Source organism: Pongo pygmaeus, chromosome 20, assembly GCF_028885625.2.
Source record: "Pongo pygmaeus isolate AG05252 chromosome 20, NHGRI_mPonPyg2-v2.0_pri, whole genome shotgun sequence".
NCBI lineage: Eukaryota > Metazoa > Chordata > Mammalia > Primates > Hominidae > Pongo > Pongo pygmaeus.
The window spans coordinates 7,978,979-7,991,790 of record NC_072393.2 but is presented as its reverse complement, the minus strand read 5'-3'; the positions used below and the strand labels follow the sequence as shown (position 1 = coordinate 7,991,790).

General features: G+C 56.4%; 1 protein-coding gene across 1 annotated transcript in view; it reads left to right on the top strand.

The window, feature by feature from the left end:
- The window catches only part of ELAVL1 (ELAV like RNA binding protein 1), a 43,355-nt gene that overhangs the window by 18,021 nt on the left and 12,522 nt on the right, over positions 1-12,812 (top strand). The window contains exon 3 of the mRNA XM_054462124.2: positions 6,391-6,494. Within this exon, the coding sequence (XP_054318099.1) occupies positions 6,391-6,494 (104 nt within the window). The remainder of the gene's footprint in view (positions 1-6,390; positions 6,495-12,812) is intronic.

Here is a 12,812-nt window from a genome sequence, read left to right as displayed (position 1 = left end):
CCCCATGTGCTGCCCTCAAGACTCGGAATGTTTCTGGCTGGCCTGGCCCTGGTCCCTATGTTGGGGATATGGGGTTGGTTGGTTGTTGGCTGTTCCATCCACAAACACCAGCTAAGGAGGCCACTGCAGCGCCCAGCGGTCCTGCCCGCTGCCTTCCTGGGCAGCCCTGCCCCAGTGTCTGGTCTCTCCACAGTGGCCCCGTATGTCCCTCGGGGGATCAGAAGGAATCAGCCCTCTACTGTCATGGACGGCCTGTCATGCCGGAGCCACCAGGCTGCAGCCCCATTCACGGCTTCTGTCTTGCTGTGTATCTCTGGTTAGGTTAAAGCCCGCACCCCCACCCAAGGCTTTAACCACATCCCGGAGGAGGGGTGTCCCGAGAGGGTAGAGACACCCCTGGGCGCCTGCCCCCTCTCCCCACTCGCTGTACCCCCCCGCCCCCGGCACCCCCCAGTCAGGCCTTACTCTTGGGCGCTCATGATTCTCTGAACACTGTTCCCTCTGCAGGAATGCCCTTCCGGACTTTCCCCAGCCTGACGGCTTTTTTCTTAATATGAGTCATGTTTGCTCCTCACAGAAAAAAAAACTTAAGCATGAGCCAAGCAAAAACAAACAAACAAACAAAAATCACCCACAATCACACCGCTGTTAGCTGTTGGGCACATGTCCCTCCAAACGATTTTCTTTACGTATTCATGGCCATAAGCAGTCACGTACTTCTACAGAATGGGCTCTTCCCTCAGGCTGTGGATAAACTTTCCTTCCTGTATCTGGACATTTTTCCACTTCGCTGAACATCTTGCGATCCCATCATCATCGGTCGCATAGTATTCTGCTTCCCATTTGTTGATATTTGAAGCCCCGCTGAGATAAATGTCCTGGCACAAATCTTTGCTCACTAGTTATTTCCATAGAAAGTCTTCCTGCCTGCGAAGTGTCAGATGGGAGAGCGCACCTTTTAAAGGCTCTTGGTGCCTGTCGCTAACTCGCTCTCTAGGGGACGCTTAGTTCACCCTTCCTTCTGTCCAGCCCTGCTATCCGCTAGCCTTGGCAGGATTTCTCACGTTTGCCACCCTGTGAGGGATGAGCAACATCCGATCAGGGTGATTCCTATTTCGAGTGAAGTTCATCACTGTTTCTATTTAGTGGTTGTTTGTACTTCTTTTGTAAAATATCCTTCTTGTCCTTTGCCCGTTTCTTTTCTTTTGCGGACCTTTGCTGTTTCTTATTTATTGCTGAATTAATTCACTCCCCACCTCCAGTCTCTGTCTCTCAGTGAAGTCTTCCCTTGAGCCTTTAAAGAGAGAACTCACGGTACCTGCCCTCACGGTGCAGAGGAGGGCTTCACCCACAGGGCACTCGCCCCCTCAGCCCTGCACCCCATGTCAGGTCAGGGCGCTTCCAGCTGCAAGAAGCACAGAGGGGTGGAAGCATTGTGTCTGGCAGCGTAAGACAAGGAAGCAGCACTCCAGTCTTAACCCTCATCCAAAGAGAGAGAGAAATGTGTTTGAAAGTTTGAGAGCACTGGCCGGTGTTTGCCCAGTGTGGGCGGGGTATGGGTGCCCAGTAAGGCAACCATGGTGCTCCCCACAGAGGCAGCTTTGTCTTCAGGCAGCAGCTTTCAGGGTGCAGTCCCTGGGCCAGCAGCAGCATCAGGATACTTGGGGAAATGTGAGTCTCAGACCCTGCCTTGTGGCCAGAAAGGGTGAGGAGGCTCTTCCTCCAGTTGAGGGAAGTGAGAGCCGGGCATGCGCTGGCCTCCGGGACAGCCCTGCATTTCACTCCTGGGTTCTGCGTCCTGCATTCCTCCCTGCCAGTCTCCTTCCTGCTTCCCCGTATCTCCCACCCACATCCTCTCCATCCCATCTCCCATCCCAGGGGCCCCGTTTGCCCCCCAAACACCGACACCAGGCAGGCCCACCGCGGCCTGTGCAGGAGCCAGGCCCCTCTGAGCTTGGCTCCCAGTCCTCCTGCTCCCTCGCAGACCCTCAGGCCTCCTGTCTTGGGGCTGATCTCCCATCTCCAGGCAGGGGCTTTGGCAGGCTCTGCCACTGGTGGGCAGGAGGAGCATCTGTAAGGAGTTTGGAGATGTGGAATCCCACACCTGCCTGACATCATGGGTCCCGGGATGGGGTAGGGGCATCTAGGGAGCCAAGTTGTTGCCTTGAACTCCAGATGCCCCTGGTGCAGGTGGCTTGTGGACCCTGCCTGGAGAAACAGTAACCTGGGGGCCCATTCCCACTTCTCCTCTGGAGGCCTCCTCTCCTCTGCATAACCATGGGAAGCCCCATGCCCCGCATGCACTGGAATCACCAGGGAGCTTTAAAAACCACTGAGGAGGCCGGGCGCGGTGGCGCACGCCTGTAATCCCAGCACTTTGGGAGGCCGAGGTGGGAGGATTGCTTGAGCTCAGGAGTTTGAGACCAACCTGGGCAACATGGCGAAACCCCATCTCTACAAGAAATTAAAAAATTAGCCGGGCATGGTGGCGTGCCCCTCTAGTCCCAGCTACTTGGGGGGCTGAGGTGGGAGCATCGCCTGAGCCTAGGAGGCAGAGGTTGCAGTGAGCCGAGATCATGCCACTGCACTCCAGTCTTGGCAACAGACTGAGACCCTGTCTTAAAACTACTGAGGCCAACTGGCAACCCCCCCACCTCCTCCTTTTCTGACTTCATTGATTGGGGGTGTCGCCTGGGCAGTCAGTGGTGGCTTAGAAAGCTGCCCAGGTTTGTTTGTATTGGAGGCAAAGGTGGAGGTGGGTGGTCAGGTGCTGGACAAAGCCCTTCCAGTGACGGCCTCACCCAGCGGGTGGAAACCAGGGCACCTTCATCCCTCACCTGCCTGTCTTCCCGCTGCCTCCAGGCACCTACCACAGAGAGGAGAGCAGATTCTGGGGATGAAACCAGGCCTTGACTCACAAGGCTCAGCCTGTAGGGAGGTCAGGGGCCCGCCCCCACTACCAGTCCTCTGGGTGGGGCATTCCTCTACTGCCCTGGCCTGTGCACATAGCCTGCGTCTCCCATCTGGATTAGATCACCAGCCCCGCTGGCTCCACACTGGCTCTGCCCTGCTGCCAGTGGCCACTTCCTAGGCCCTTGCCACACGGGCCACCTCTACTTTCTGGGAATACACTGGCATTGTCTCTGCCTCGGAGACTTGGCACCTGCTCTTCTGTCTGGAATGCTCACGCCAGCCACGCAGAGGTTTTGTTTAAAATATCTCCTCTGCCACGGGCCCTCCTGACCCCTGTCTTAATGCTTGTCAGTTTCTCACCACCATGTTGTCTGACTTGCCCCCAGGGATGTGACGGCTTTCATGACGGCAGCGACCGTCCTCTGTCATGCATCACTAACCCCCAGCCAAGCACAGGGCCTGACACATAGTAGGTGCTCAGTTAGTGCGTCAGGCCCTTGAGGACAGAGAAGAGCTTGACCATGGAAGGCAACGGGCAGCCCAAGGGTGTGCGACTCCCTCGGTGATGTTGGCAGGTGTGGGCACATGTGGTGAGGAAGAGCATATGGCAGAGACAAGGGCCAAAGGTGGGTCCTCAGGGCCCGTGGGTCTCCATGGAATGGACAGGGAGTGAGGAGCCTGAGGAGGGACAGCCAGGGAGACGGAAACCTGGTGTGGTTTCCACATCCCAGAGGAGGGGTGTCCCAAGAAGGTAGGCCCTACCCTGAGCTGCCGAAAGCTCAGGGAACACATCCTGAAATGGTCCCCGGGGCAGTGACCATCCTAGGGGACCAGTCAGGACCACCCAGCACCTGGGAGATGAGGAAGCAGGGACCATGTTTCTGTGTTGAGAGGAACCGGCTGTGGCTGAGGACACAGGAACGGGGATTGGTGCTCAAGTCCTTACCAGTGTATGACTTTCTCAAGCAGCACTTAGGCTGCCTGAGGCGCCGCAGCCAAGGAGGCAGGTGGTCCAGGCTTGTTTATGGAGCAGAAAGATGGGGCCCGGATGCAGATGGCGCTGAGCAATTCGAGAGCAGGTGTTCAGGAGTGAAAAAAACCCAGCCAGGCTGGTGTCGTGGTCAACAATCCATATCACAGGAATCCCTGACCCCAGAGGCTGTCCCCTCTGGTCCTGCCCTTGCCATCCCGAGTCCCTCCTGTGGTGTCCAGTGAGTGGGTGTTCGCTTGTGCCTGTGCTGAGTGTGTCACAAAGGGGGTGCAGGGACACCTGCCCTGCCAGTTCCACACTGCTCTCTGGAGCACTTGCAGAGGCCCTGGCAGTCCTGACCTGGCTGCACTGCTCCGTTGCTTGTTCTCCAGGCTGCGATCCCAATTTGCTCCACACGGGCCTGGTCCTGCGGTCTTGGTGCTCCGGGTTCTCACTTTGTCCAGGGCCCCAGAGCTGAGTCTCTTAGCCCCGTGGAGTTTTATTAGAAATACAGGTCTAGAGGATCTGATTTTGGTTTTGTTCTTTAGGAAAGAGAGTGCCCCATGCAGAACTAACTGCACGTCATTTCTGTAGCTGCTACGTCAGGGCCACGCCTTAAGTGTGGGCTGGGCGTCCTGACTTCCTTCTGCGGAGGGTGGTGTGGAAAGGGGTGGGAGTCACTTTACAGCCAAGAAACCTGGCAAACTGACTGCCTCGGCCCAGTGATCAGGGTCAGCACCAGCAGCCATGAGTCACGTTGACGGCCTGTGCCCTTGACATGGTGTGACCAGAAGGGCGCTCCAGCCATGACAGAGACTCCATCAAACCCCATCGAGAGTCTACGGAATGTCCGACCAGTCCTCAAAACCGTCAAGGTCACGAGAAACAAGAAACTGTCATAGTCGAGAGGAGCCTGAGGGGATGTGACTACTAAATGTCACGTGGGATCCTGGATGAGGTCCTGGGGCAGGAAAGAACCTGAGGGAAAGACTAAGGAAGCGACTGGGGCGTGGACCAGAGGTAATGGGAACATTCATCGTCACCAGCATTTCATACTCACTTGCGGTGGTACCGATAGGGGAAACTGGGAGGGGGCCATATGGGAACTTGGTATTATCCTTGTAATTTTTCTGTAAACCTAAAACTGTTTTGAAAAATAAAATTCATTTTAAAAAGAAAGTGGCAAACCTGGGTTAGGCTCTCTGCTGGATTTGTAATCTTGCTGTCGGTGAGATGGATCTGGATGCCCGTGGCGCAGCTGCCAGGAGGATCTCTGCCTCAGTGGGGCTCAAGGCCGCCGCCTCTTCAGTGACCTGGTCATTGTCGCGCTCTGCCGGCTGGGGGAATGGAGCAGTGCTGGGCGAGGCTCAGGCCCACAGCAGATGCTCAGCAGCCTTGCAAGTGCATGGATAAGCTGCGGGAGACGGGGATTGCGCTCTTCCCTGTGCCTCCTCACTTCCCCTTTAGTGAGAGCATTTGGCCATATGTCCTCTGAAGCTCCTTCTGAACCCTGACCCCAGAGGCTGTCCCCTCTGGTCCTGCCCTTGCCCTCCCGAGTCCCTCCCATGGTATCCAGTGAGTGAGTGTTCACTTGTACCTGTGCTGAGTGTTTCACAAAGGGGGTGCAGGGACACCTGCCTGTGAACCTGGTTCTCCTCCACTGTCTGGCAGGGCTGGGGATTCTCAGCCCCTGGCCTCTCCTTGGACTCTTCTGCCCCACAGCGGGGTCGGGCTGGTCTCAGGCTTGGGAAGGTAAATGGAACTGGTGGTGGGTGGTGCCAGCAGGCCCTCCTGCTCTGGACAAGGAAGTGGCAGAGAAACAGCAGTGACACAAACTGGGGTCCCACCAGCCTGTCCACTGCCGTGGCCTTCCTCATCCTCACCACCCAGGCCCCACAGAGCAGCCGGCACCCACGGGACTGGTCGTTCAGAAAGATGCTGTCCGTAGCACAGTATTTTTTAAAAATACTCCTTGTAAATAACTTTTGGGGTTATTTTAATTACAAAAGTAAAACCTCTTGGCCAGGCGCAGTGGCTCACATCTGTAATCCCAACACTTTGGGAGGTCGAGGTGGGGCCGAGGTGGGAGGATTGCTTGAGCCCAGAAGTTTTAGACCAGCCTGGGTGACATAGTGAGACCCCATCTCTAAAAATCATTTTAACAATTAGCTTGGGCTTCCTGGAGCGGGCCTATAGTCCCAGATACTCTGGAGGCTGAGGTGGGAGGCTGTCTTGAGCCCAAGAATTTGAGGTGGCGGTGAGCTGTGATCACAGCACTGGACTCCACCCTGGGTGACAGAGCAAGATCCTATCTCTTAAAAAAAAAACAAAAACAGTAACCTGTGTTCATTGCAGAAAATGTATGTCTTTGCCAAAGAAAATAAGAAAGTTTGCTAGCACCTGTAATCCCATTTCCCAAAAGCCAGGCAGATATAGTGCTTCCCGACCTCCCTGTCCCTCACTCGCAAATGGTTGGCTTACCAATGTCTTCATGTTCTCTTGCACAGGACACAGCTTGGGCTATGGCTTTGTGAACTACGTGACCGCGAAGGATGCAGAGAGAGCAATCAACACGCTGAACGGCTTGAGGCTCCAGTCAAAAACCATTAAGGTAAAGGGATCTGATCACCACCGCGTCCATTCCTGCCTTGGGCACAGGTCTGTGCTGGGCCCCACCCAGCCTCACAGTCACTCTCCAAGGGACTATGAGCACAGCCGCTCCTCGGGGGCTCCCATCAGATACCCTGGTCAGGTGTATCTGACCCAGGCCTTACATGGGTGTCTCAGGACCCACTCCCCGCCCAGGGTGCCCACAGGTTGCGTCAGCTCCCAGGCCTCCCCTGTCGTCTCTCCTGCCTGGCTCTCTGTGTTCCCATCCCTGGACAGCTCCATCCACCCCCATCCTGCCCAGCGCTCCCTCCGCGCTCCTTGGGGCCAGTTGTAACCCTTCCCTCACCCAGCACCTCACTCAGCACCTACTGTGTACCCCACAGTGACCAAAATAGACAAATTCAGTGCCCCCATGGGTCGGGGGTGCAGACAGTAAACAAGACAGAGGATAGCCACGTGTGACAGGCAGTTGCTGTGTGTGGAGGCTCCACAGCGGCAGGTGACTTGAAGCCAACTGTGCAGCAGCCCAGGGGCGGCACCTCCAGCAGGGCCATAGTGGCTTCCTGGGACGAGTCGCAGGTCCTCCAGGTCACACAGATGGATTTCCTCTGTCATCATCTGACCCGTGCCCTCGTGCACTGGGGCTATCAACCCGGAGCCCCACTTACCCCCGTCCCCACGTGTCTGCCTTCTGGCTCCCGGGTTCGTGGGCAGCTCCTGCCACCTGGATCAAGCCTCGTGTCTTTCCAACCTTTGCTCCCTGGTCTCCTGTCAGTCCTGGGTGCTGCTGAGCCTTCCCTGAGCCTCCCGTGCCCCAGGCAGGCCCCTGCAACTGGGCTTCCTGCAGCAGCCACTGCACCCACCTGCCCTCAGTGCCCACCTTCACAAGATACCCACAGACGTGAGGGCTTCCCGGCCAGAATCCCCTCTCTGGCTCCGAGGCCATTTGGAATGAGGTGGTCCTGTGGGAGCCTTTAGATCTGCTAGATTCCCCTGCCCCAGAGAAAGGTGCTTCCTGAGTCACATCAGGCACCCTGAAGGGTCCCTCTTGGACCTGCCAATTATTAGGGCCTCCTGGGGAGCTGTAAAATACAGATTCCAAGGCCACAGGGGGGCCTCCTGAGTCACTGCAGGGTGGGCCTGGGAGCCTGGATTTTTGCCTGCCCACCAAGAGGGGTTCTTTGACCTGGCAGTGACAGCATCTTCAGCCAACAGGTGGCCTCTGTCCCTGCCTTCAGACTGCCCCATGATCTTGGTTACCCAGTGGCCAAACCCTGGCTCAGCAGCAGCTCTCCCAGACCCGCCCCATGCCGCGTGGACGTGGTGTGCAGTGGGCTCCCTGAGGGCAGGCGCCACTCCTGCCTCGTGTCCAGTGCAGGCACCTTCCCTGGTGGGGGCTGGTGAGGGCAGCCAAGAGCCATGGGATTCCACCTGAGCAGGGGCAGCCCCTCCTCGCCTCCAGCCCCGGGTGGCTTATCCTTGGCCCTGGACTCCCCCTCTAGGAATTCTCTCCCCCATTTAGAAAATGTTTGAAGGTTCTTGTTTCTGAGGCAGCCAGGCTGAGGTGTGGAGCAGAATGGTTGATTATTCCTGCACAGCTGTTCCGTTTACTCAGATGCAGGAGCCAGGTGCCCAGTGTGTAAACAGGACTCTCTTACCTCTCTAGGATTGATGTTGGTGGGAAAGGCTGGAGTGGCTGCCTGAGTTTGGAGCCAGAGCCTCACAGGACCCTAGGGGCCCAGGCCTGGGCAGGTGTCCCTCCCTGTCATCCCGGCCATGCATGCAGAAGCCTGCCTCACCTTCGGCGGCCCTGCTCTCTGCCGGCAGAGTCTGCTTCTCGATGACTTCCCACCACTGTCCTAGTTCTGCAGAAACAGGCCAGCCTCATGGGGACGTGACAGCCCTAAGTAATTTCTCCCCAGGTCTCCCCGAGGCTGCCTGGGCCTGGCTCCTCTAGCAGTTCCCCTGGCGCGGCCCTGGGGTCCTCTGTGTTCCAAGTGTGTTCATTCCGCAAACCTTTACTGAGCCCCTGGCCAGTGTCTGGTACTGGGCCAGATACCTTGATACTGAGGGACTTCGGATCCCCTGCCCTCCCCAGTTTAAAGGTGACTGATCTGTGCAGCGTGATAAGGGCCTGGATGGAGTTGTGCGTTCAACTCGTCCTGGATTTTATTGCATGTTGGTCTGATGCCACCTGGTGTCCTGCAGTTCTGTTCTGACACCAGTCACCCAGAGTTAGCACAGCCCCCGCACATTTAAGGCCACAGTCCCCAACAAGACCACCCTCACCTCAGATGCCAGTCACCCTTTGGGGGACCCCAGGCCCCTGCACTTTTGACCAACTGGCTACAAATTCAGAGGTTCCTGCCACCCCTTCAGGGTGCATGACTCACTAGAATGACTCCTGGAACTCACACTTCTGATAACAGTTTGTTTATAAAGGTTGCAACTCAGGGCCTGCCAAATGAAGAGCCACACAGGGAGGGTCCCAAGCACAGAGCTCACCTGTCTGCATCTGGTGGGATCAGGTGCCTAGTCCTCCCTGCATGTGACCTGTGCACCTGCCAGGAGGCTCCGTGGAGCTTTGGTGTCTGCCGTGTTTACTGGGCTCATTACAAATGCATGACCGATTGACTCTTCGGCCATGTGATTGAACTCCATCCCCAGCACCCCTTTCCCCTCCCCCACCCTGGAGGTCAGGCCGGTATCGCCCAGCTCACAGCCGCAGCCCTCTAGTCACATGCTTGGTCTTTCTGGTGCCAGGGCCCATCCTGAGCCATCTTAGCACAAACTCAAGTGGGATCCAAGGCCTCATGGTAACAAAGACAGAAATTCCAGGGGTTTTACAAGCTTCCTCCTAGGAATCTGGGACAGAGACCAGACAAATCCTTTATGACAATACAGGCTAGGGCCAAGCCCTTTGCCAGGTGCTGGGGGTCACTGGCCCATGGTCCGCCCTCGGGGAGCCCAGCGGTGCCCACTATTCTCTGTAAGGTGGTCCCAGGGTGGGCTCAGGAGCCTATAATAGTGGCCAGTGCCAGAGGAGGCTCCCTCAAGAAAGCCAGAGTTGAGATCTGGAGGAGGAGAGAGAGTTAGCCAGGCCAGGGTAGAGATGAGGGTATTCTGAGCAGCAGGACCTGCAAGGGCACAAGGCAAGGGCCGCATCCTAGAGGAGACCCGGTGGCCAGGCACATCATGGGAGCTGCAGGCTGGCCCCAAGCCTCTGCCCTGCTCCTCCCCTGCAGGCGGGGTCTCCCGGAGCCTTGTGCTCATCCTGGGCTCTGAGGCCCCAGCCCTGCACAGAAAGCCCAGATGTGCCTTGCCTTCACCCTGTCTGCTCTGTCCTCTTTGGTCCTGATGTCATTGCCTTGGTGGCAGAGTGGAGAAGGAGGAGTCCTGTCTCCTCATCCCTGTCTATCTTTTTCCCGTAGTAGCAGCCCAGGCAGCCACAATGGGAGTGGTCCTGCATGGAGGCGACAGGCTGAGCATGTCCCAGATGCAGCTCGGTGTCCCTGCCGGGATGCTGCACAGTCTCTGTGTGCAGCTCTGCATCACTGCTGGCTCCCTGTGTGCCACACACAGCCAGTGCTTACCAAAGGCTGACGGGGGGCCAGACCTTCCATCCTGTATCTCACGTGCCCTCTCCATAGCCCCATAAAAAATGGTCCCCAGATTCGGGTTGAAGAAGCTGATGTTTCGAGTAGTGAAACAGCTCTGCCAAGGTCACGGAGGGATGGAGGGGCAAAGCCAGGGTGTGAAACTGGGTGCTGTGTGTGGCTATAGGCACTTAACATTGTCACCTGGAGGCTTCCCCAGCACATTGTGAGATCCAAGCCTCAGGAACCAGAACAGCAAAACTCCTGTCACCCACAGAAGCCAGCACCGGGGACTGCAGTGCAGATAGGCAGGCGTTCTTCACAGCAGCGGCTACTATGCACTCCACTCACGCAACAGCGGTCCCCAGATGCCTGCCGTTCACCTGAGGCTACTCTGAGTGCTTTGGATACGGCAGGAGACACACAAGTCTGGCCCTCACAGAGTCTGTTTGCAAAGTTGAAAGTTAAATAAGTAAAATAGATGCCAGGCAGGGTGGTGCATGCCTGTAATCCAAGCCATTTGGGAGGCTGGGGCAGGAGGATCACTTGAGCCCAGGAGTTCAAGTCTAACCTGAGCAACATAGTGAGACCCTGTCTCTACAAAAAAAACTAAAAAAAAAATAAAAAATGTAGCGTGTCAGGTCATGATCAACGCAGTCAAGAACTAAATAGGGACAGGAGGAACTGGGCGTTGATGCCAGTGGAGGGATCTGTGGCAAGCTGAGTGGTCAGGAGTTTGCTCAGCTGCCGTGACAAAGCCCCACAGGCCAGGTTGCTTCAACAGAAGAAGGGTATCAACTCACAGTTCTGGAGGCTGGAAGCCCAAGACCAAGGTGTCAGCAGGGTTGGTTTCTCTCGAAGGCACTAGGAAGGGATCTGTTCCAGGCCTCTCTCACAGCTTCTGGTGGAGGCTGGCGGTCTCTGGCATTCCTTGGTTTAGAGAAGCATCACCCCAGTGTCTGCCTCCATCTTCACACAGCCTTCTCCCTGTGAGAGTGCCTGTATTCACATTTCCCGCCTTTCTAAATTGAATTTATTTTTTCAAAAAAAATACTTTTTTTTTTTGAGATGGAGTCTTGCTCTGTCACTCAGGCTGGAGTGCAGTGGCGCGATCTCGGCTCACTGCAAGCTCTGCCTCCTTGGTTCACGCCATTCTCCTGCCTCAGCCTCCTGAGTAGCTGGGACTACAGGCGCCTGCCACCATGCCCGGCTAATTTTTTGTATTTTTAGTAGAGATGGGGTTTCACCATGTTAGCCAGGATGGTCTTGATCTCCTGACCTGGTGATCCACCTGCCTCGGCCTCCCAAAGTGCTGGGATTATAGGCGTGAGCCACCGCACCCAGCCAAAAAAAAAATAGTTTTTTTTTTTTTTTTTTTTAAAGACAGGGCCTCACTCAGTCACCCAGGCTGGACTGCAGTGGTGTGATCACGGCTCACTGCAGCCTCAAACTCCTGAGCTCAGGTGATCCTCCTACTTCAGCCTCCTGAGTAGCTGGGACTAGAGGTATGCCCCACCACAACCAGCTAATTTTATTTTTTGTAGAGATGGAGTCTTGCCATATTGCCCAGGCTGAACTCTTGGGTTCAAGCGATCCTCCCACCTCAGCCTCCAAAACAGTGGGAATACTGGCCTGTGCCACCACACCTGGCCTAAATTTCCCTCTTTTATAAGGACATCAGTCACATTTGATTAGAGACCACCCTATACCAGTGTGACCTCGTCTTAACTGATTGCATCCGCAATGACTGTATCCAAATCGGGTCACGTTTTGAGGTCCCGAGGGGTTAGGACTTCGGCATATGAATTTGGATTGTGGGGTGGGGGGAACACGATTGAACCCCTCACTGGATGAATTCTTGAGAATGGGCAGCCAGAAAAAGACCTGATTGAGGCAAAAGAGCAAGCGATGTTGGGAGCTTAGGAAAGAGGGTTCTGGCCGAGGGGCCGGGGAGCCCCAGGTCAGTGCACGCCTGCTGTGCACCAGCTGCTCTGATTCTAGCCTGACTGAACATGACAGTGTCCAGAGAGAAGAGGAAAGCAGAGTTCCCATGGTTCTTGGAGACACCTGTCCTTGGGAGGCATCAGAGCTTTCCCCAGCATTTGGCTCTAAGGCACTTCTCCTCTGGGGCTTCATCCAGGGACGGCAGTAGGTCTAGTCAGTGTCAGCCTCAGTTCTGCTCCACCGGCGCCAGGGTCACGGTTTGGCAGGCCCCCAAATACTGCCCCAGTCCACACGGGTCTGCAGAGAGCCAGGGCAGGCCCGGACACTAGGGGAGGCTGGGGGCCAAGGCAGCCTCTTTTTCTCTGGGGACAGCACTGGCAGCCCCTGACCCACATCATGGGGTGAGCAAGTGTCCCCAGAGCTCCTGTCCACAGGCTGATGGAGGTGCCCCCGGCCTGAGAGCAGCACGGCTTCCCCAGAGACCTCATAGGCTCCGTAGTGACATGCTCCCTCGATTCCCACCGCTACCAGGCGGAGCTGGCCTCCAGCCCCACACTCCTCTCCTTGTGGGGCTGTCCTGTTCCTCTGCTGGGCCGCCCACTGCCCTATGAGCAGGGGCAATGTCTGTTGTTCCTTCTCTGGAACATGATAGGAGCTTCTCAGAGGATGCTGTGTGTGTGTTCTCGGCACACAGATTCTGCCCAGTGACTCCTGAGCGGCGGCTTCTCCCTGCGTTCTGGTCTCAGTTACCTTGGCTCATCAGTTCTGTGCCCCTCACT